This window comes from Gadus macrocephalus, chromosome 23, assembly GCF_031168955.1.
Source record: "Gadus macrocephalus chromosome 23, ASM3116895v1".
NCBI classification, from domain to species: Eukaryota; Metazoa; Chordata; class Actinopteri; order Gadiformes; family Gadidae; genus Gadus; species Gadus macrocephalus.
Genome location: NC_082404.1, coordinates 11,147,881 through 11,172,536, shown reverse-complemented (window position 1 = coordinate 11,172,536; position 24,656 = coordinate 11,147,881). Strand labels below are relative to the sequence as shown.

Genomic DNA, 24,656 nt, shown 5'->3' with positions numbered 1-24,656 from the left:
AAATCATACACCATTATTAGAGCATTATGTCAGTGGGCGTACCCATATGCTCGTGACGCGACACGGCATTCTTCAAAGGGGCGTGGCTAGACAGGAGAGGCATATTCTGACGGACTTGTCTCCGCTCCGGCCCCGCTCTTCCCTGAATAAGCTTGGGTAAGGTTTAATTGCCCCGCGATAATTCCTTCGGTTATTGCATTTTATCCAGTTTAACTAATTTAATGTAGAGCAACAATAATAGACCGGAATGATCGGCTGAGTGAATCCACCGCGAGTTTTTCTGAGGAGAAAGTAGGACTATAAGCGCTCGGTGCCAGCGGGGCAATTGTTGCTGCCTGTGCTGCATAGCGGACCATCCCGGGGGATTCTAAAACGGGATACTACCCTCTATGTGACGGGGGGAACTAATTACATAACGCCAAGGTAATATGTTTTAATTTATTTAACGAATCAATTCAAACGCGTCGGTATTGTAGCAAAAAATGAGTGTTAGGCGATTTCATGTTCATCTAAGTAAACAAATAGGCACTTTTAAATGGTGTAAGCTCTGTATGTAGGCTACTGCCGTAAATCGTTTTATCCTTAAAACCATAGGCCTTTCAGCAGGTCAAATGTGTGGCTGGAATACTTTTTCGGGGGGATGGTCACTCATGATCAGATGAAATTAGCCTTTTACACACACTCTTGTCTTAATTAAGGTGATGGTCATTTGATAAGCGTTAAAGCCATGAAGACATTTGTTCTGAAGAGATATTTTTATGTTTGTGATTTTGGTGATATAGTCCCGTGGACGGGGCTTCTGGGGATGCTGCTCTTTTAAAAGTTCCACCGAAGAGAGGTGTGTGTGTGTGTGTGTGTGTGTGTGTGTGTGTGTGTGTGTGTGTGTGTGTGTGTGTGTGTGTGTGTGTGTGTGTGTGTGTGTGTGTGTGTGTGTGTGTGTGTGTGTGTGTGTGTGTGTGTGTGTGTGTGTGAGAGAGAGAGAGAGAGAGCGATTTCATGTACGTGATGGCATGAGGTTGAATGTGTCAACAATTACGTTCTAAATAGAAACACCACCCGCATACATAAGTGTGTCTTTAAAAATCAATGAAATGTAAACAGAACAGCATTTTTGTTCGGAGATTTGTTGATAGTGCTAACATCCACAATACAAGTGCAATATTGTTGACAGCTATTTTATATTTATTTGGCTATTTCTTTGACAATACGTGACAGTGTAATTTACAGTATCTGAATCCCTTTCTCTTTCAAGGATTACAAGTTCCCCTTTTCAATGCAAGCTACCGTAATAGGTCTCCATGGGATATGATACATACTAAGTACAGTATCTCAACCCCAGTACTGTCGCCATCCTAAAGGTCTCCCTTGAAACGGTCAAGAGTATAAATGGTTGGTCTGGCTGCGCCTTCCCTTCCTTCCTTCCTTCCTTCCTTCCTCCCTACCTTCCTTCCCTCATTCCTTCATCCCTTCCTCTCTCCTGCCACTTATTGGATCAAACATAAATGATACATTTTGTCATAGGGAGAGAGGGGAGAGAGGAAGTCACTGAGAAAGAGGAAGAAATGAAGAGTTATTGAGTGACAGATATAGAGATAACGAAATGAGTCTCAGAGAAAGAGAGTGTGAGAGAGAGAGAGAAAGGGAGATATACAGAGAGAGAGAAAGAGAGACCCCCCCCCCCCCCCTCAGAGAAACAGACAGAGCGGCAGGGAGGTCCTTGTAAATACAGCTGACCATGTTGACTCCTTGGCAGAGGCCTCTGTCTGCAGGAATCACTTTAATTAAGTTAATGGAGTCTCCTTGTGGCATCAGGCGGAGAGCTGTGTGTGTGTGTGTGTGTGTGTGTGTGTGTGTGTGTGTGTGTGTGTGTGTGTGTGTGTGTGTGTGTGTGTGTGTGTGTGTGTGTGTGTGTGTGTGTGTGTGTGTGTGTGTGTGTGTGTGTGGAAGCAGGTTGGGTGGTGGTGGTGGGGGGGGGGGGGGGTAATTGAGGAGGAGGGGGGGGCGTAAGAAGGACAAACGAGTAAGGTGGGCTGGGGGTGGTCTGAAGGGCAATAAGGATATGACTGAGGATAATGTGTGTGTGTGTGTGTGTGTGTGTGTGTGTGTGTGTGTGTGTGTGTGTGTGTGTGTGTGTGTGTGTGTGTGTGTGTGTGTGTGTGTGTGTGTGTGTGTGTGTGTGTGTGTGTGTGTGAGACAGTCTAGGATAGAGACAGTAGCAGGGAAGGGAGGGGTCCCCACCAGCTGATGGATGCCAGTGACCTCTAGCCCTGGCTAACAGCTGCTAGAACAGCCCTACACCCACCAGATTTACGACTGCCCCAGTCACACACACAAGCACACACACACACACACACACACACACACACAAGGGTGTGGCTGTGTGTGTGCCGTCGGTGGGTGGGATGGTGTGTATGCGTCTGCGTGTGTGTGTGTGTGTGTGTGTGGGGGGGGTTTGGTCAATTAGAGATCTGACATTAACCTTACGTGACAACAGGTTCCCTTCAGAAGGAAGTGATGAATCTTCGATCGTTGCGTGTGTGTGTGTGCCTTTGTGTGCGTGTGCATGTGTGGGCGTGTGTGTTTGTGAAGTGTATGGGCAATGTCACACCCACCCGTGCACATTCACACCCACTTGGGAAAGTGGAGTTTATATATTATGATCCTTTAAGCTGACTAGGTTAACTTGATCACACTGGCCGTTTGCTAAAGCAAACTAATTAACTAATCTGCTTTCATAACAATAACCTGTCCGGCTTTTGGTGCATTCCATTTTCAAAACCCTATTGTTGTTGCTGAAAGCTTGTTTTATTAACTTTTGTCATTTGGCTTTTAGTAAACCTGCACATTTGATGGAAGTTGTTACAATGCAAAACAATCCAATGGGTTTCTTCATGTCTTCAAATCTTTGTGATTGTATTTGTACCCGTTAAGGCTGCTGTGACCAACAAGTTCATCGCAGTACTCCTTAATATATACTGTATTACCGGAGGCTTACTATCACCAAACAGAAACGTTTGTGCACTTTTATTTTACTCTGATCCTGTATTACAAAATGTCTCTGACAAAAGAAAATACATCATTCCTTTATATCAGATCGAATACATTGACTAAGTAGTACTTGTAGTCGTCGGGAATTGAGTGATTGTTATCTTCCCAAAAGTATTTTGATGGCAGACGGCTGCAATTGTCACACACTGAGCTGCCTGAGATTTTTTCTCGACCTCCATAATATTTTTATTGCTGCGTGGAAATGTCCCATCCCTGCTAGTCCTTCCACCCACAACCCCAAAAGGCAGTATTGTGAGCTTTTTTGTGGAGGTTTTGGGTGGGGTAGAATCTGGTGGCTGGCGGAAGGGTGGGGGACTGTAAGTGGTGGGAGTAAGGGGAGCTCCGGCTTCTATAAAAAGCCACAGAAGCAGCCCTGTCAGGAATGAGGTGGTTAGGGGTGCGGGACACGGAGTGGGGGTGGTGGGTTCACCATGGAACAGCCATGGGAATGTGGGCCTGAACACTTGATGTATTTATTGTGTTTGTAAATAGGGGGTGGACTTGTTTTCTGCAGGTTGCCAGATTTACTATTAATTGGATGCAGCTCGAGATGTTTATTATGGTTTACGTTGGTGGGTTTTAAAGTACTCGGAGAGCAGGGGAAGAGATTAACAATTAAGAGACCACTCAGATAGCCTCAATATAGAAGGGGTTTGGGGGTAAGAAATGTTTATTGCTTCTCGATGACACAGAGCACATTTCTTTAAAGTGTTTTGGCAGTGACATGGCTGTGTCTTCTTCTAATACTACTTCTAATGCTCCTATAGTTTGTAGCCCTTTAGATTACAGTCCACAACATACAGTTGAATTACTCCAGGGTAGGAACTGGGGAACAAGATGTGAGTATATTATCTATTACAGTGTATCTACGACCTACTGAGCAATTATCCGGATGTTTGGTGGGAATGGGAATGGATCGTTTATTTTGGAAACAAAAGGTCAAGGGTCCAGTCTATTGTCATTGATACGGCGTGTTAAAACTGTCCCAACTGCTGACCATCTCACCAGGAACCTGGTTGTAATTACAGAGACCTATAGGATTATCTCCTAGTATGAAAGCAGGCCGTGCACAGAGATGAAAAAGGTAATCTTGCATCTCGAGGGACTATAATGCTGGTTGAATGCAGTTGTCAGGGATGGGTTACCCTTAGTGAGATGTCTTTGATCGGGGGGGGAATTCTGTTGAACACAAAGCCATAAATAAGATACCTGGTGAGGTGATCGGCAGTTTTCACATGCCGATCGGATTCATGACAATGGAACGTCCCCTTGACCATTTCTCAGAAATAAAGTGTCTCCCCAATCCCATTCTTCCCTAACATCCAGTACTGTAACTGCAGATTATTTACAGTGTGTGATGTGGGCTGTAATCTAACGCGTTACCCAATAGTTGATTGGGTCTCCATAGACTGAGACGGAAAAGTCTCAGTCTTGCCCCTTCATCTGTTCCCGGTCATTTAACAATAGGGCAAACTTCTGTTATGTATCAATTTCTTGGCATGACATTTTGCTTTAATCAGAGGAGTTTATGTTTAGTTCCAAGGCCTTGGCATCTTATTCTGTAACCATTTATATTTATTTATTTTATCCAAACCAAAATTAACCATCAATAAAGTTCAGTGTAGCTAAAAGATGGAGACCAAACATTATTCATTTTTGTTTCCTGTTCGTTCCAAAGCGAATGATGAAGAGTATTGTTTATTGTAATCTGGGACACATATGTTGTAGAATAGAAAATAAACTCACAGTGAAACAGTGCCTCTGTGTTCTGTCACTGAGCACAGAGTTCAAGCACAAAAGACCCATTCATAAATATTCACGCATGTTCTGTTCCACAAACAAAGTGCATATTCAATGTATATTTGTAAAATATTAGGTTCAAGAGTAAAAAGAGTAACTTTCAGTGATCTTTGGATTTATTTGTGTCAGCCTAAGTAGTAAGAGAAAAGTTAAAGGATTGTGCAATGCAGAAAATGAATCTGTAAAAAAAGATTTCCACCATTCAAATGTTAGGTTTTCCATCCTCTACTTTCTGTGCATTTATACATTTAGTTTTGTAACCCAGTCTCGTGACACAGCATCTCCTGCATAGCTATGGAAACATCATGGGGGAAAAAATGGAAACAAAAACAAAAACGCCTGGTGAACGGAACATGACATTTGTGTTTGGGTCCCGAGAGAGAGGCTAAAATGTAGCTAGAGAGAGAGAGAGTCCACATCATTTCTCACTCACTCGCGGTAGCTGGAAAACTAGAGACCCCTCTGGTTCAATTGGCCTGTAAGTTAACGAAAGACATCTGACTACCATTAACACAGCCTTTCTCCCGCATTAAGCAGCCAGGAAGCAATAACAGCGGAGGTGTGCACACAGTCGGCCTCAGGTGACTCCCGGCTGCAGAGTTTACGTCGGATCAGATCTAAGATAGAAAGAACAAGATAAAAATGAGGAGTCTTCCTACCCTTTAAAGGAGAAGTGTTTTGTGTGTCTGTTCTCAACACTGTGCAGTGAGTATCACTTTGTAAGTGTCTAACAGAACTGGAGACCCGGGAGTTAAAGATTAACTTAAGGGTATATTAGTGTTTCTCTTGTTTACATGTTCCTGTCTAATCTGTTATCATCAGAAGGTCCATTGTGCCTTGCTTATGTCAACTTATTTTTTTAATGCGTTTCTTATTGTCTTTATTACGATCCAAAGTTGAGACACTGCCAGGCCGGTTTGGGTCTCTGTGGAGCAGACGAGACGCAGAGGCAATACACTGAGCTGTTGTTTAGGTCTTCTGCTTTCGCCATCTTTCCCATTCTAAATATTTAATTATGGGTCATGACAAAACACTGCTCTGCGTGTCTAAATCATTGATCCTGCCTTAACATCTGCCAATTTTTTTATTATTTCTAAAAAACTAAATTACCCGACCTGTTTAGGTCTCTGCTTCAGAGATCATGATTCACAAAGACAACAATATGCTGCTGTTTTGGCTGCGTTTTTCATCTCTGTCTGGTCTTCATTTCTGCCTGTCTGGCTGGCTGTCTGGCTGTATATTGCTCTCTCTCTCTACCTCTCTCTCTACCTCCCTCTCCCTCCCTCTCCCTCTCTCTCTCCCCCCTCTCGGCCTCCTGCTTTCTCCATTCAGCCCAGGAAATCTCCTCTTGAACCCTCAGGCTTTAAGAGGGGGGGGGGATTTGGTCTGTTGCCACGAAGCACGCTATGGACTTCCTGTGTGATGGGGTAGAGCTTCCTGTGTTCCAACAAAGGAAAGGCCTGACACAGCATGCACACAGGGAGACAATGGAGGCCTAAGCCCACAGTGCACCCCCACCCCCAGATCTGAAGCCCATATCCAGGCATGCAGCAATCTTCCTGCCCATTGCTGAAATTTGTGCTGCTGAGAGATATATAGTGCTTGCTTAGGCACAGATTGAAAAAGCAGAGGTAAACCTAATTGAGTTAGCCTAAAAACAGTGATTGCAGAAGGCCAGATGTAGAGGATGAGCTACTAATAGCCTGTTCGCAGCCGTGTGGCTATTTTCACCACAGATGTTCAGCCAATGAACAGCGATGTGGCTGGCGGCATGGCCTCCAGTCGCCACGTGTACCTCCACTACCCCATCGTCTGTTCAAAGATTTTTTTGGAAGGGCAAGACACCTAACCGGACGAGAGGCAAAAGCCCTTTAACGCAAATGCATTTCTTAAGGAAGGAACTGCAGAGCTTAATTGTTTTTGATTTCCTCTCTTGAAAGTTCCTTTCAGATTTCACTTCCACCCAAAGAAATGAGTCTCGTAAGACACTCTTGCGTACTGGAAGGACCAACTGGCTTCAATGTGGTTTGGGACTTTCTTAACACCAGTATTGGGCTGATTTTGGTATTAAAAGAAAAAAATATTTTAAAAGGTTTCATGTTTATGAGGGCAGATGACCTTTGTCTTTGCAAAGGAATATTAAGTTCAGTTTTCAACTTACTTAAATTTTCAAACATAGTCATGTGTAGGGATGGGAATCGAGAACCGGTTCTTGTTCAGAACCGGTTCCGAGTCAACCGATTCCTTGGAATCGTTAGCAAGCCTGCTTAACGATTCCGCTTATCGGTTCCGGTCGCGGCAAATGCGTCGTGACGTCACACACACGCTGCTTTGATTTGGTTCAGAACGCAGCAAACATGTCGCCGCCGAGGAAGAATCGCATTGTGCGTTCAAACCAAACGCGACGGGGCGACAAGATCCCATACAAAGTGAACGTAGAGACGCGTATAAGGGCGAGTTTGTCGCGGGAGAAAACCGGCGACAAGTTTTTGTCGTGATGACTGCCAATCAGCGTGATAACTGAGTGACATGTGTAACGTAACAGCCAATCAGCGTTCAGCCGTCAAACTCAGTGCAGTGCAGTCCGGGTGAACCGCGGAATGGAGGAGAAAGTGATTGTTGCAGTTTGCGACTCCCGGATCTCTATATATAATAGTATATAATATATTATATACTATATTATAATTGTATATATAATATCACGGCCAACAGCTCTGTCGCCTCCGGATGGCCGTAGCGTGGGGAGCTCTCATAGGGATTGGGCTTCTCGGGGTTTGTTTACCGGCATTGCTATGGTTTCCGGTCTTGTGTGTTCAAACGGTTTATTAGGTAGGCCCATCTAATAAATCTCTGTCTAATCAATGCTTCATTTTGTTTATGTCAGTTTAATTTTGTTACAAGTTGAATGCAAATGAGCACTGTTAGAATTCCAAAAGGCACAAGCTCTTACTTGGCTGTTTTCAGTCTGTGTTTTTAGTTGTATGGCACATAATGATGGCATTTGGGCTTAAAAAGCGATATATTTTTTCGTCTAGACCAATTGATTTGAAAATGTACAATTTCCTAATACTAGAAGCACTTCTGATCAGATATTAAAGAGATGTAATGCAAACAAACACATTTATACTTATTTTCTCACCCAATGAGAATCGATAAGGAATCGGATCGATAAGCAGAATCGGAATCGGAATCGTGAAATTCTTATCAATTCCCATCCCTAGTCATGTGTAATGCATTTACTCAACAAGTTAATATATATGGGTCATATGAGTTCACAAACATGTTTCCAAAACGCATTCACTGGTACACTCAAGGGCGCAGATCTTAATACAACTTAGCGGAAGTCGTATTGAGATGTACCCAATGGGATCTGTGACCATGGGTACACTAGTCGTTCTGAATACCACGCTTACGATGAGAATACCACTGATGGCTCTAGCCACCGGTCCTTTCCAGGGGGGAAGCTCCCGATGAATCATATGAAGAATGAGTCAACATCATAGTCAGCCGTCCCGATGCGGTCAGATAAGAAAGTACAGACACTGGTGTCATGAGCAGACTTATCGCAAGACTTATCGATGCAGAGTTAAGTCCTCCCCTTTCTTCGGTTCAAAGGGTTTCTTGATTCATAGCTTTGGTCTGGGGGGGAGGGGGTGATATAGAGATGAAACAGGGACAGACTGATCATTGTTTCAGTACTCCTCTTTAGTCTGGTGGGTTGGGTACTGGCCATGTTCTGTCAGCGGTATTTGAAGGGTGTGATGTCAGATGTGATGTCAGAGGCAGGAGGGGGTTGATGGTACGACTCCTCTCGGCAGGAAAAGGGGAGTCGAGCAAAACAAAAAGGGATTGTGTTGTTGGTGCTCCTGGGTCAAGAGTCTGGGGTGGGAAGGCCACAGACATGCACCACTGACAGCTCTCAGGCGAAAGTACGAGAGATTGGTCGACAGTCAGAGAGAGAAAATGAAAAGCTATTTCAGCGTGTAGGAGAGTGTAGGAGAGTGGAATCGGTTACTTCCCTCAAAGTCAAGAAAACAATCTTGCCTCCCTGAGTGAGGGAACTGTATGGTCCGCCCTTTTCCTGCTTTTGCTTCTTTCCATTCCTTCTTTTCACAAGCTTAGTAAGAAGAACACTAATCCTGAGTCGGAAAGGAATAGCTAGAGTGATGACTTGTCTATTAGCTAGGTCGGACTCAGTCATCTCTCACCCTCGTGGATAATAAGAGATCTGTGATGCAGCGTCATCACAGATCCCCCCCCCCCCCCCCCCCGTGCTGCAAGCACTGGAACGATCCAACATTTGTTCTCTAAAGTCCCGTAATGTAGGCATGGTTTAGGCATGTAGCTAGCAGGTCCATTAGACCAGCCTTGTCCAGGAGCAGTGACTACCCTTTAGAATGTAAGCCAGTTCCCGTTTTAGCCACCAAGGTGTCAGCCATGCGTCACCTTCCCAGCAGCCACAGGGTGAGCCAGTACAGGAGCCTGGGGGCCACTGGGACTTCACTTACTGCGGCACCTCATGGTGTGATAGACAGGCGCTATATACTGTAGATGGGCTGTGTTTCAGAGGGAGAAGGTGACCCAGGGGTCTGGAGTGTGAGTGCCAGGTCCCTGTGTAGCTTTTTGTTGGGTTAATGGTTAGACTCCCACCCATGGGTCTCACCCATGCCAAGAAATGTATGCCCCGGGAATAATAAAACAAGTTGGATTACAGTGTCCATCAACTGGGATGTGTAATTATTAACCTAACACTGTGTGGTTCTTCATTAATGAACACAGGAGTTGTTTTTTAGTTAACATCTAAATGAGATTCATGTAAAAAATATAATACATGAGCTAAAAAATATGACTCAATAAGACTAGTTTGTGCTGTCTGTGCTTGCGGCATACATTCTAAAAAGTTCTGGGACCAGGCTACAGCAAAGAAAAGTTGCATAAGAACAGATATGAGTTGCCTCAGTTCAAATGTGGCTTTGTTATTTCATGCTCTCTCATTGGTTACTTGGGAGAAGAGAGAAATTCCCGCCTCTCTCTTTCCATCACAGTGTCAACGTGACAGTTCCTTTGGGTATGGATCTGCGTTCTCCAGCTTTTTAGCCCAAACATTAACATTGTTTGCAACTGCTTCTCTTCTTGGCCGGCACTTTTCAAACAAAATAAATCTGACTATGAAATGTGTTATCCTATCCAATCTTTCTTGGCGTTGTTCCTTTTGCCCAATTATGGAGTGTGTTGACGTATTTGGACTCCCATTATGGACTCTTAGCAGCCAAACTTCAGATAGATGCCATTCCTTTCATTCCCGGATACTGTCCTGCTAGCTCCTGTTTTTGGGGAAACGCTAAACAAGCACAGCCTGCTCTTTGTTTGACAGCTGTCCCTTGCCGTGTTGTTGTAGCCTATTCTCCACTTCAGCCACTAAATCTAATTTGCAAAGAAGAAGCTGTGGTTGTTAACAACCCCCAGCCGTCCCATTCTGACACAGTTCTGGCACTTTTATAGGCGTGCTCTGCATTTGAATAAGTGCCTGGCTCTGTGAACACATTGAGCCCAACTCTGGGTGTTTTTCTTCCCCAAAAAAATGTGGTGGTGTTCGAAGTGTCCAGCGAAAGCGTCTGTTTATGGCGTTAAAATCGGTTGAAACGTTAGTAAGCGCAGCCTTAGGTCCTCACAATTGGTTGCAGCCACGATGCCCTTTTAGCGTTTGCTAACAATAGTGCTCTATGTTTAGTCCCAGGCTCCCCACGTTATGTGATACCCTTATCACGTTAACTATGGGTGTGCGTTTATAAATAGCAGGGAAGTGTTTTAAGGTAACATCAGCAACAGCTTAGCTATGATACACCCATGGTAACAGCATGTGCAGTCTGGCGTGAGCTGTCTGTTTGTGTGTCATTTTGTTTTTGGAATTTGGTATTATTAGTGATATGGAATATATATTTTCCTGTCTCTCTCATTTTCAATCTTCTTCTCTCTCTCAATCACACCCTCACCCACACACAAACACAAATACAAACCCAAACACGCACACAAACACACACACAGCTGTAACATGAGGCTCAAAGCTGCTTATCTAATCTGGAGGTTGCAGACAGTCTGTCTGGCCTGATGCATCTGTACAAACGGAGATGCAGGCACCCACACTCACACACGTGCACTCTCAGGAATGCTTCATTTAACACCATGCCTGTGTGGACCATACGTGCTTCCTTCCATCCCATTGCAGGGGAATGTATTCTAAATAGATCCTGGGACAGCTAATGATGTGAGGAAGTTCTGGATGTTTTCCTAAGTTAATGCTGGTACTGTTAAGGTCTTTAGATCCATGGGTTCGCCCTTAAATAGCCAAAGTGCTGCCCTCCGACGTTTCTAATGCAAACCACATTATGAAAGAGGGATTAGCTACTGAAAACGTATGATAATATGACCGTCGAACATCTTATTAAGCGGAATTGCAGTGAGGCTAAAACTAATTGTTTGTACCATCTCCATAATAATCAAATTAAACATAACAGCTCACATCATTCTGCTTCGCCCACTGTTATTAATTTGCAAGCAAGGCTCGCAAATTATGATTTAGAAGCACGGCGTTAGCAATCATCTGTATGTGATTACTGCTCAAACCACATGCTCGACTCTGTCCTTTGAGAGAGAGAGAGTAGTTTGGTGTTTATCATCATCATAACGGTAATGAGAAGCACCAGCCCTTGAATACCGCTCACCGCTAAATATATCCCCTATAGCCGGTTATAAAAAGTATTGACCAGATAGCTGTTTAGGTCCAGAAGTCAGGGATGGCCTTTTCCCGGCCGTCTTCTTTATACCGAGTGGCTCTTCCTGTCTCCCCCTAATTGCTATTTTGGCCCAGCCATCTAAGTGCCGGGTCATTAGTAAGTCATGAGCTTTAAAATAGGGGGGTTGGGGGGTGACCCAGGGGACACACACACAGATAGGGATCGATAGAAGAGACTTGAGAGAGGGGTGACTCTAGGGAGTCCGACATGGCCCTTCCCAATTGGCCCTTTTGGCCATTCTAAACCATGGCGCGTTGAATTGCGTTTCCATTACCACTTATATCTCACAGAGATGTGCCGGTTTCCCGCCAGATCCCCGCCAAAGCACGCCAGACCCACCTCCGAACGGTTTGGCCTTATAAGTCAGTCCTGCTTGCTGTTCGGAGCGAGAAGTTGTCGCTAATTTTTTTTACAGTGAGGCCTGGCTGGGTGGGGGTGGATGAAAGAGCAGTGGCCTAATGAGGATTCATACCGATTATCCGCCTTATTATCTATATCTTGGTATAGACGTTAGCAAAATACAAGTAATTAAGTCGGCTACATTATGCATGTAGCCTACTGTGCATGTAGCCTACATCCTTCCCAAATAATACACATTATTTAGGAAGGATGTTTCCCTAATAAAACACTACAGCAACATCAGATTCATAGAAGCCATGGTCCGGTGGGTGTATTTGTTTGTGTTTGAAAAAGTGAATTCAGGTGCAAGCGGTTTGATAGAATCAGCCCTGCCGCGCCTCCCTCTCTCCTGTCCCTGTGAGCGACCCAAACGATGACAAACCCTAGAATAGCCAGGCGCCTGCCCCACTGGCTGCTTGATGACCCCCAATTACATCTCCAAGGCTCTATTCCAGATGCAATCGCTTGTATGTTAACCACTTAGCACCACCGAGTCATAAGGTCCAGGAAATGAAAGTCTCATAGGACATCGCACACATCTGCGAACAAATGATCGACCTCATGCTTTTTAAAATGAATGAAATTATATATATTTAGACCCACCAACCCTTGCTTTTGCTTTGTGTTTCAGATGGAGCTCAAGCTGCTTTTGATAGCCACCCTGCTGGGTGTGTTTTGTTGCAGTATCAGTCGTGCTCAGAAAGGTAAGGAGATCCATCCCTAACCTTGTTTCAGGCTCAGTTCACATATGGCAGAGATATTGGGATGCTGTTCTCTGTGACCAGACCCCCCCCCCCCCCCCCCCCCCACACACACACACACACACACACACACACACACACACACACACACACACACACAATGTACTTAGAGCAGAGCTGGCCTTGCATGGTAAACGAAAAATTTCGTCTGATGGCTATTACTGCCCTTCTCCAGAGAGCAAACATATTTCTGAAGCATAATGACGTCATGTTATTAGCTAGAAATACTGCTCTAGGTAGAGCATAACATTGGTGAAGCTAATTATCATGTGGAAAACAGGTATAGGCTAAGCTAGTTAAAGGTAAAGATACTGAGGCTAAATTAAGATCTATGCTAGCATTCCACAGCCACACACAGGGAGTGTGTGTGACCGGGGTGCCCAATGCCTCTTAGTCTGCATGGACAGACAGCGCTGTGGCAACGCTCTGGTGTGACTTTACTGTTCTCTCTCTCTCTCTCTCTCTCTGTCTCTGTCTCTGTCTCTGTCTCTATGTCTGACTCTCTCTCTCCCCCTCCTTGTCTTCTGTTCAGAGGGGAATGAGTGCATCAATGCCAATGCTAAGTACTGCGGGGAATGCATCCAGGCTGGAGCCAAATGTGGATGGTGCCGACACCCAGTGAGTGGATTCCCAGCAATCAGCTGTATATTCAGCTCAATGGTCCGGTAGAATAGAATAGGCCTCAATCCAAGCACATTGTGCAGCACCATCAAACAGCAGGGAGCGTTGAAAAACTGCTTGTGCAACGGTTTCTGTGGATTCCTCTTTCTTTTTGTGGCTGTTAACCCTGATTTTCGAAAAATGTCCGTCACCTGACCCCGATTTCACCCAATTAAAAGTAACAATTACGTGAGGCGGTGATGTCACCAAGATCGGACACAATCACTCTTTAGCTTGAACCCATTTTAGCGATCGGCTCTGAGTAGGGCTGCTCGACTATGAAGAAAAAATCATAGTCACGAATCGATTATTTTGGTCAACATTGAAATCATGATTATTCAAACGATTATTTTTGAGTTTGAAAACACAATGTATTTATTCAGCATGTCTCTCCAAAAACACATTATGCAAGAGAGAACTTTGAAATGTTGCCTTAAAAAAATACACAAATCTAAAATAATAGACATATGTATCCAGCTGTTGTGCACTTTCTATAAAACATTTAATAAATAAAAATATATACAAAATTTGATTAATCACCCAGCCCTAGCTCTGAGGGTCTGATGGACGCTTTAACGTTTTCCTTTACCCGCCAGGACTTCCTGAAACAAGGGGAGGCGGTGTCCAGCCGCTGCGACGAGCTGCAGTCCCTTCTGATCCGCGGCTGCAGCCTCGCCGACATCGAGAACCCCCGCGGCGGCCAGCGCGTCCTCCTGGACAGGCCAGTGACCAACCGCCTCAAGGGGGCGGACAAGCTGAGGCTGGAGAACATCACCCAGATCCAGCCCCAGAAGCTCGCCATCACCCTCAGGGCCGGTGAGAGACGCACGCCGCGCCAACCAACGGAGAATCAATGTTTCAAAAAACGATGAGAAGGCACATTGTTAAATGCTGACAGCATTGTGATCCATAACTATAGCACACGGCAGGGTTATTACCTTCCCCCGATCCCCCGAGCCCAATCCATTCGGACCACAACCCTGTGTTTCAGCGTATGAGCGTATGTTGTTGTTGTTGAGAGTTTGTGTAGCACCATTTGTGCGCACCGATTTTGGCGTGTAAACATTGAGAGGGGAACTTTTTTTCCGTCCTAGTCTTGTGATTCGTGCTAGTGATTTGTCTTTGAGGTTTAAGGGACGGGGATGACTTGGATTTCGTCTGTATGTTGACTGGAAAGGACAGTGGCTGTAACCTCTGTGTGTGTGTGTGTGTGTGTGTGTGTGTGTGTGTGTGTGTGTGTGTGTGTGTGCGCGTGTGTGTGCGCGTGTGTGTGTGTGTGTGTGTGCGTGTGTGCGTGCGTGCGTGCGTGCAGGGGAGCCCCAGTCGTTCAACCTGAAGTTCAAGCGGGCCGAGGACTACCCCATCGACATGTACTACCTCATGGACCTGTCCTACTCCATGAAGGACGACCTGGAGAACGTCAAGAACCTGGGCACCAGCCTGATGCAGGAGATGATCAAGATCACCTCCGACTTCAGGATAGGTGACGACCGTTGTGCATATCTTCATTCTGAATGGATGTCTGCATAGACAAAGCCAGCCATATGAACATTGAAAGAACAGCTTTGGTGAAATTCATGCAAAATGCAGAATGCAAAAAAGTAAATGAAACGAAGCACTCATTCCTATTGCACCATTGTGCTCTGACAGAGCGCACGAGTAAACGGAACAGGAACAGTCTGCAGACCTTTCGTAATCAAGCCGTACCAAACCGCATTCAAGGAATACATATGCCACAATGTTTGCGTGTGATTTCCCTTTCTCTGTCGGAAGTTACACACTGAAATACAACGGGGACATGTTCACCCGAGCCGTGCTTTTGCGGGACACTGGCGCTGAACGCTAGGTTCTCGCAGGCACCAAAAAGGAGCTTTGAGGTGACTTGCTTTTCGCCATTTATGTCTGGTAAGGCTTGACATTGAATCTGCCATCTTAGCAAGTGTGAATATCACAGAACGCACAACGCCGGCAGATCTATGAAGTCAAATACTCGTTGCAAAACACAACACTGAGCATTTTTCCGTTGCATTATCGTCTTTTTCCTTCCCCCCCCCCACCACCCGAGGCTTTGGCTCCTTTGTGGAGAAGACGGTCATGCCTTACATCAGCACCACGCCGGCCAAACTCCTCAACCCGTGCACCGGCGGCCTCAACTGCACCAGCCCCTTCAGCTACAAGAACGTGCTGAAGCTCACCAGCGACGGCAAGAAGTTCAACACGCTGGTGGGCGAGCAGCAGATCTCCGGCAACCTGGACTCCCCCGAGGGAGGCTTCGACGCCATCATGCAGGTGGCGGTGTGCGGGGTACGTAGCGGGAGCAAGCGCCCGGGAGCAAGCGCCCGGGAGCAAGCGCCCGGGAGCAAGCGCCCGGGAGCAAGCGCCCGGGAGCAAGCGCCCGGGAGCAAGCGCCCGGGACGCGGTGGGAAGAGGTGGGAAGGAAGAGGGGATAGAAGTGTAGCACGATTCAGGTGTGTTTTGGTGGTTAGCTCGCGGGCCGTTGTTGGCGGCAATAGACAACCCCGGGTTAATATGGCAGAAGGTGATTATGTTGTTAGACGGGCAGTAAACGTGCACTTGGTGGGGAGGTTTGTAAGTAGGAAGGAACGTTCCCTGGCACATCTTGTTACGAGGTGGGTGTTTTTCTGAATTCCGGATCAGGTTTTTAACAACAACCATCTGTGGTTGGGTTACGTATTGAACTGGGGGTCTGGATTAATAGGATAAGTACTAGGATACTAGTATAATCCATTTTTAATATCCTACTGTTTTAAACATAGTAGTTTGTGTGATACCTTAATAACAATGCTTTGCCCTCAAAAAAGGCTCCTAAGTTTGAACTAAGTGGAATGGAATCAGCCCTTGAGGAAAAGTAGGCCGGTGAATCTTTCGGTATCTACTGATTTCAATATGAGTTTGAATACTGGGGAATCGATTTGATTGAAAATTCTCGATTCAGTACATTCTCAGCAAAGGGTTCTAATTTCCAAATCTGCTCCAGTCGTTACGAATCTGTCGACAAACCCTTATGAAGACAGTGCGCATAAGATTATGTTGTTTTCACATTTGAAAAAAAAAGTGAGATAAACTGAAAACTGTGAACACACAAAGGCAAATCTAAGACAAAAAAATAAATTGGGAGATTTTCGGAAGTTGTGAATTGGTTCAGAATCATGAAGATAAGAATGCAGACCCTCAGGTGAATCGATTCTTAGGCCCAATCCCATTTCTACGGGGTAAGGGTAAGGGGAAGGGGAAGGGGTAAGGGGTAGAAATAGGATTGGGCCTTACACTCGGTCCTTATGAATAGCGATTATTCCGGACACTGCCTTGCCTATAGGACCAGATCGGCTGGAGGACCGACGTGACCCGCCTACTGGTGTTCTCCACCGACGCCGGCTTCCATTTCGCCGGCGACGGCAAGCTGGGAGGCATCGTGCTGCCCAACGACGGGAAGTGTCACCTGGAGAACAACATGTACACTATGAGCCACTACTACGTGAGTTCTGTGAAAACAAGCATCAGGAATACTTTACTCTGAATACTTGACTCTATAACGGTTCCGTATGTGGAAAGGAGATCGCTGGTTGACGATGTGATGCCTCGGGTTTCGATTGATGTCGGTCGCGATGACAGTTTGCAGTTCAATGTGGATTGAATAAGAAATCCCCCCCCCCCCCCCCCCCACCCGTTATTTTAGGACTATCCATCCATCGCTCATCTGGTTCAGAAGCTGAGCGACAACAATATCCAGACCATCTTCGCAGTCACGGAGGAATTCCAGCCGGTGTATAAAGTACGTTGTCTCACCTTCTCATTTTTCTCCTTTTGTCTTGTTCTCATTTTCACTTTTTTTTAATCCCTAATCCTGTTTAAAAACAGTCCTCCCTCAATCGCCGATGTGGGCAGCATAGGCGGACGCATGCATCAGAAGCCCAGCAACTTGACGCCACACATCTGCTGCTAGTTAATGGAAGCATGTTTTATGAACTCAAAGCCTGACCGTCTGGGCAGCTGCGGCCCCTCTCATGACCCAGAAGATTTTAAAAGAAACACACACACACACACACACACACACACACACACACACACACACACACACACACACACACACACACACACACACACACACACACACACACACACACACACACACACACACACACACACACACACACACACTTTGTCGCTTGACAATCTTGATATCTTGCATTTTAGGGTAATGAGTCTATCTTTGTTTATGTTGACTCCCTCCAAACCCTAGTTATTTGATTTAAAAAATGTGTATTTATACAAAGTCACACACATCCAATCACAACATATTCAGATAACAGAGGTTAAAAACGTTCTTCCGGCGCTTAGGAAACTACTTCTAAAAACCACTCGCAATGTAGAATAGACTATAAAATAAATAAAATAAACTTTTTTATAGTCCCTAATGTGGCTGACAGTAACCGCAGAATGTGCACTGTACTGTCCGAAGTTTATACCAAAATACTATTTGTATTCTGTACTTCTTTCTCCAGGAGCTGAAAAACCTGATACCCAAGTCTGCAGTCGGAACTTTGTCTGCCAACTCCAGCAATGTGATAAACCTGATTATCGATGCCTACAATGTAAGTTTCATTTTATGAACTGGTATATTTCCTATTTTTTCTACCTCTAATGTTTAATTGATGAACAACGTGTGTGTATTAATTTATTTCAAACAGACATTGCCTCTAAATGTAGTGGAAAGAAGCTAGCAAGAGGAAGCTAGTAAGGACGCTAAACTAAGCCGCTGTACAGGACCCTGATAGCGCTCCGCTGAGGAATGCAGTGTGGTATCGGGTCTCCTCATCTCTCATCCGTTCTCTTGGCAGTCGCTCTCCTCCGAGGTCATTCTCGAGAACAGCAAGCTGCCGGAAGGACTGACCATAGCCTACACGTCTCTCTGCAAGAACGGCATCGTCAGCGAGGGGGAGAATGGACGCAAGTGCTCCAACATCTCCATCGGCGATGAGGTGAGAAACCTGAGAGCAACGAAAGCTTGGTTTTCGCCCCCGCTTGGCTGTGATTCATTTGTGTTTGGATTGAGTCTCATGGTTCTCATGCATTCTTTTGACTACTGAACAGTGTACACTGAAGATATAACCCCCCAAAAAACATTACATTTGATGGGATTGGCACCCTTTTCCACCTCACAAGGGTTCGCCCAAAAGTTGAGTGTTCAAAGACCTATTTCTTGTTACAAGGTATTACGATTGTTCGACATTTGTTCAATATAAAACCAGATAATGCTTTCTGCTTCATCGTAGTTCATGTGATTAGCTACCTTTGTTTCACTTTGACATGTTATTTTTTAAGGGGAACCATCTTGCTTGGCAATTTGCTGAGTTAGTACCGGTACTTAGACTTAGACAGAACAGTTGCAGCGTTCTATTTTTACATTTTTGGAGATATAGCAGAACCAGAACCTTGTTTGTGAGAATTATAATGGGATTTTTTGTGGCTGTAGTTCACAATATATAGAGATGTAGTACTGTAGATAAATATACTTTAACATAAAGAAAACTTTATTTTGCCATGTCTCGCATGTATCAGTTTCAAAGAATGATCATTGTCTAAAACTGCATAGCTTCCTATGCTCCTATACTAATATAGGAGTATGAAAATTCTCCTATATAGTATAGGAGAAATGTAATCTTTCAATAGTAGATTGAAAGTGATATTATAGTTTCCAGAATATTATTGTTTATATTTTATGTGATATATTTGCTTTAGATTTGAGATTTTTTGACACCACATTGCCACGATGTACAAACTATACAAAGTCTGTAGTCGATAGTCTAGAGTAATCTATAGAATGTCTTCAGGAACAAAACAACCCCAAAAAAAAGGTTGTATGTCCCTGATATGACTTTCTACTCCAAATGAAACAAGCCATTCCGGGAAGATGCATATCGTATTTCCAACGCGTTTCTCATGTATCAATTTCCCGCCGTTCTACGGTAAATAGACCTATCGGGGCTAATACTACTTTCAAACCATAGAAAGCTGGCCCCTGATGTCCCCATCTACACCTTGCTCCCCTCCAGGTGATGTTCACCATCGACGTGACGGCCACGGGCTGTCCCAAGATGGGCAAGCCGGAGACCATTAAGATCAAGCCGCTGGGCTTCAACGAGGAGGTGGAGATCACGTTGAACTTCATCTGCGAGTGCGACTGCAGCAGCGGCGGCATCGCTGACAGCGACAACTGCACCTTAGGCAACGGCACCCTAGAGTGCGGAGCCTGCAAGTGAGTCCCGCGCGTGTGTCGAGCTGCTAGTACACTATTCCCACCAGACGCATGGCGCAAACAGATAGATGCATATTTCAAAACGATGTCTATGAATGTCCGGGGCGGAACGACATTGTTGTTATGGTGACGAGTGCCCGTGTCACGGGGCCCGCGGGGCCCGACCCGGGGACCTCCAGCCCCTAAGCCCTGTCCCGTGGCCCCCAGGTGCAACCCAGGCCGCGTGGGGCGGAACTGCGAGTGCAGCAGCAACGAGGTGGCCACGGAGGACATGGACCGGACCTGCCGCCGAGACAACGGCACCGACCTGTGCAGCAACAACGGGGAGTGCGTGTGCGGGACGTGCGAGTGCAAGAAGCGGGACAACGCGGACGAGCGCTACAGCGGGCCCTTCTGCGAGTGCGACAACTTCAACTGCGACCGCTCCAACAGCCAGCTGTGCGGAGGTGGGGTGTGTGTGTGTGTGTGTGTGTGTGTGTGTGTGTGTGTGTGTGTGTGTGTGTGTGTGTGTGTGTGTGTGTGTGTGTGTGTGTGTGTGTGTGTGTGTGTGTGTGTGTGTGTGTGTGTGTGTGTGTGTGTGTAGTCATTGTGTTGACATGAGTTGAAGATGCATTGTTAAGATTGTCTTTGACAAGGGCATTGGAGGAAAAATTCCATGCAATTATAGAAGCCAGCGCAGCAGTGCTTATTGTCCTTCACTTGATGTACGGGTCACCAGGTTGGACCTTGTGCAGGGATTGTAATCCGTTCAAACACTGATTTGGTGTGCTTGAAATCTAACCATCTCAGGGAGGGGAACACCCCCTCCCTCCTAAAATAGGTCATTATTAATTAATAATTAATTTGATTTTGCCCAATCTGTCCAGGCAACGGCCTATGCGTATGCAGAGAGTGCATCTGCAAACCCAACTGGAAGGGCAGCGCCTGCGACTGCTCTCTGGACCACAGCACATGCATGGCCAGCAACAAGCAGATCTGCAACGGGCGGGGGACCTGTGAGTGTGGCGCCTGCAAGTGCACGGACCCCAAGTTCCAGGGACTCACCTGTGAGAACTGCCCTACCTGCCCTGGAGTGTGCATCGAACACAAGTAGGGAGGCCGTCTGTCTATCAATCCCATATCCGTCTATCTATCCCGTATCTGTGTGTCTGTCTATCTATCCTACATCTATCTATCTCTATCCTATCTATCCATCTGTCTGTTTGTCTGTCTTTGTTTGATTAGAATGGATTGCGCCCTGTACTACACTGCCCTGCACTGCTTCGTGCCCTCTCATGCAGTGAGACAGCTCTAACCCCCTGACCCCCTCCATCCCTCCCTCCACCGCTCCAGGGACTGCGTGCAGTGCCGGACGTTCGGCACCGGGGAGAAGGCGGAGCGCTGCCAGGAGGACTGCAGCGAGTTCTCGCTGGTCAAGGTGAAGGACCGCGACGGGCTGCCCCAGCCCAACGACGCGGCCTACCCCGTCATGCACTGCAAGGAGCGCGACGCCAACGACTGCTGGTTCTACTACACCTACGCCGTCAACAACAACACCAAGGAGGTGCACGTGGTTGACAAGCTCGGTGGGTGGAGTCCGGGTTTGGGGGGTTTTGGGGGTCAGTGGTGTTGTGTGAGTGTGTGTGTGTGTGTGTGTGTGTGTGTGTGTGGGGGGGGGGTGATGGTGTTCAGGGGTAATGCAGTAAGGGAGGGTTGAGGCTTGAGGCAAAGCTAGTGGAGGATGGGCTGGAAATTATAGAGTAGAGTGGGTTCTTTGTTTTTCGTGCGGTGGTGCAGGCTGGGGTTACCGAAAATACACCCTTTGTCTTGGATAAAGCGCAGAGCGGAAGGCAGTGTTTGGCTTGGAGAGAAAAAATGTGTATTTTGTTTGATATCCTTTGAAAACCCCTTGACGTTGTTGTTGTTGTTTGACAGAGTGCCCCACCGGTCCCGACATCATTCCCATCGTGCTGGGCGTGGTCGTTGGCATCGTACTGATAGGCTTAGCCCTGCTGTTGATCTGGAAGTTGCTGATGGTCATCCACGACCGGAGGGAGTTCGCCAAGTTTGAGAAGGAGAAGTTGAATGCAAAGTGGGACACGGTGAGTGTCTGGGGATTCAACAAACCTTTAAATAACTCAGGTTCCAAGAAACTCATTTGGTGAGGGGAGTGGGGATTATTGTTTCAGACAATTTTGGAGGAAAGGATGCATTCTTTTCAGGTGGAAAAATATGCGCGGTTCTTTTGGACTGCTCTTTGTATCAAGACCGCAACCACACATTGTCCCTCAATATAAGCAGGAACAAAGCCCCTGTCCAATAATCAAGCTTTTCTTAGACCTGAGCAGTAGTTGAAAACTCAAGAGTTTTGAACTAAATTTTTTCCATCATAAGATGGTCTTCCCAAGCCTCAACATCTTTGAAAGAGAATGGGGAGAGAATATTCAAAGCAAACAGCAAAGCCATGGGAACCAATTCTTGTCTTGGCTGATGAGATTACCAGACATGTCAATATTATTATTATTTCACTTTCTCCCTCTGAATTGCCATACAGCTCCACAAATATATGGCATATTTAGAAGTCATATTTTCCGAGTGTACTGGAAGAAAAAAAAAACTAGGCAGACTTTTTAGGCAGCTCTTAGCGTAAAGCACCAATTTCCGAGGAGTGGCCTCAGCTCCGCCCTTTCCTGCTACCTCTCCAAAATCAGCCTTTGTTCGGAACCATAATAGTATGTGATACTTTGGTTCCACCTAGTGGTAGGTTTTATACATTACCGCAATATTAGGACAACTCTAGAGCGATGAAGCTTACATTCGGTCATTTAAATTATACCTAAAGATAAATAAAGAAATTGTCCCTTGGTCACCAAACACAGACATTAATAAAATTGTGTTCCAAGGTTTTACTTTTGTAAAAAAAAAATATCAAAAAAGTTTTGCTTTATGTAACCTAAGCCATGGGTTATTGTTTTGCCAAATTAAGTTAAATTGAACAATACTTTTTTAGGTCTATCCTCAGAAGACATGGTCACGTTCAGAGGATGATTTCACAATACCATCAAACGCTAGACTAAAACCAGAAACAGATCAAACAATGTAATCAAATTCTCTCTTCCAGGATCTTCAAGAGGTTGTTGACTCTCACTGTATTCAATATTTTCAATATCGTTATGTATTCGGCAGCCTAGCACTGAAAAGAAGTGTCTCAAATACTTTAGGAGTCATAATACAGAAGATGTCAATGCCAATGGGCAATTATTTAAACAAATTAGATATAGCAAATGCACAAAAACATACAATTTGTATGGTGTGTTTGTGATGTGGTTAATAAGCCATTTAATAAAAACGATGAAATATAAGGTGTGTATATATATATATATATATATATATATATATATATATATATATATATATATATATATATATATATATATAAACCTTTGGTCTTAAACTGAATTTCCAAATCCAGATATTTTTCCATCTCTGTCATGTGCCTTTTTCCCCCATCATTTTCCGTTTCTATTCAATTTGTTCTTTGTGCTGTCAATCTATGTTTTTTTTTTTCAACGCTTAAACCTTTCCCTGCTTCTGTCCTCATTCTGCAACTGAAGCAAGAGAACCCCATTTACAAGAGTCCTATCAATAAGTTCCAGAATCCAAACTATGGCCGTAAAGCTCCTGTCCTTTAAGTTTGTATTTCCACCTTCACTTTCTGTTTCTCCCTTTTCCCTGCATGGGCATTTTGCTTGTGCTTTCTTTTTTCTGTGTGGCTCAACCTTCCATTGTCATTTTATTTGATGATGAGGAACATAAACTCTGTGCTAGGTCTTGAACTTTATTGTAAGGAAGACGTGAATTTGTGGTTAAAAAAAATCACTGCATGAGCGTGCTGTGAAAAATAAAATAGTTTTTATATATTGTGAAAAAACAAGTAAAAGTAAAAATGGAAACATCTGTGGTAGAAGTTAACTGGTAAGTAATAGGCATCAAGTGGAATCCCACACACACTGTTTTTTTTGTGTTTTTGTTAAATGGCATGTTTGACAGTGTATTGAGTCTACTATTGTACTAGTGAATGACACTTTAACGTCCTGTGTTGCACCATGATCCCTCCACTGACACAGAGTGTATTTACTTACCTAATTCAGACGTTGCTGTGTTGTTTTTTCTAATGGACATCCCTGATATGTTTCTGTGATGTAAGTCTTTACGTGACACTAATTTTTGTATTTGTTTATTCTTTCCTTTCAGGGTGAGAATCCAATCTACAAGAGTGCAGTCACCACCGTGGTCAATCCCAAATATGAAGGAAAGTTTTGAAGGAGAGTTTTCAACGAACAATTCAACAGCAAACATCTGAGAGCTACAGTGTATAGATTTTGTGCCATATGTGGTTGACTGTTTTTGTATTTTATTTTATTTGTATTTTATTTTTTTCTGTTTTGCTTCGTTAAGACAGAGTAAAATGTTGCCACCGCAAGTGCAATTTAACTTTTAACACTTTTAATTTCTATGCATTCATTGTATTTTTCATGTACAGTATATATGTATATACTTCAAATTTGCTTATTTGCAAAAAAAGAGAACAAAAAGGAAATTAAGGTATGTGTCTGTCCCATGACAGGACTTTGTATTTGCAAAGGATTTATGTTTGTTTGCTTCTTAACACCATGTCTAGACATGAATGGTTTGGTAAATGTATGGAGTTGAACCTCTTAGCAGCTCAGATTTTAGCACTCTGTTTCATGTTCACGCGTGCACACACACTCACAACACCACAACACCTGCACACACTTTCTTGCTGTCTTTGTCTGTAGCTTACATTTATGTCGTCAGCGTTTCTCACTCTCTTTAGTCTCTCTGTGCACTGATGTCGTTTGCGTTTTGTCTTTTTCAGAGAGGACCTGAGTTAATAAAATCTTGTCAGCGATTGCA

At 44.8% G+C, this 24,656-nt stretch overlaps 1 protein-coding gene across 4 annotated transcripts; it reads left to right on the top strand.

Annotated features, from left to right (window-relative positions):
* The first annotated feature begins 80 nt into the window (after positions 1-80).
* LOC132452330 (integrin beta-1-like) lies at positions 81-24,656 on the top strand. 4 transcript variants are annotated; one of them, XM_060044896.1, is made up of 18 exons: positions 81-423; positions 1,253-1,389; positions 12,673-12,745; positions 13,335-13,420; positions 14,059-14,278; positions 14,775-14,945; positions 15,528-15,766; positions 16,800-16,958; positions 17,160-17,255; positions 17,986-18,075; positions 18,322-18,462; positions 19,537-19,739; positions 19,947-20,185; positions 20,606-20,828; positions 21,072-21,304; positions 21,654-21,820; positions 23,333-23,410; positions 23,973-24,656. In XM_060044896.1, exons 2-17 carry the CDS (start codon positions 1,387-1,389, stop codon positions 23,408-23,410), a joined length of 2,421 nt encoding a protein of 806 aa, XP_059900879.1. In that variant the 5' UTR covers positions 81-423; positions 1,253-1,386; the 3' UTR covers positions 23,973-24,656. The 4 variants fall into 4 exon arrangements, with proteins under 4 accessions (XP_059900879.1, XP_059900881.1, XP_059900880.1 ...); XM_060044898.1 differs by lacking the exon at positions 1,253-1,389 and having other exon boundaries at positions 82-156; XM_060044897.1 differs by lacking the exon at positions 1,253-1,389 and having other exon boundaries at positions 82-423.

Bases quoted from the DNA above. Each gene is read 5' to 3' on its own strand.
- LOC132452330 (XM_060044896.1), top strand. The intron at 15,767-16,799 runs GTACGTAGCGGG...CCTTGCCTATAG, and splicing joins TGCAGGTGGCGGTGTGCGGG to GACCAGATCGGCTGGAGGAC. The intron at 20,829-21,071 runs GTAGGGAGGCCG...CCACCGCTCCAG, and splicing joins GGAGTGTGCATCGAACACAA to GGACTGCGTGCAGTGCCGGA.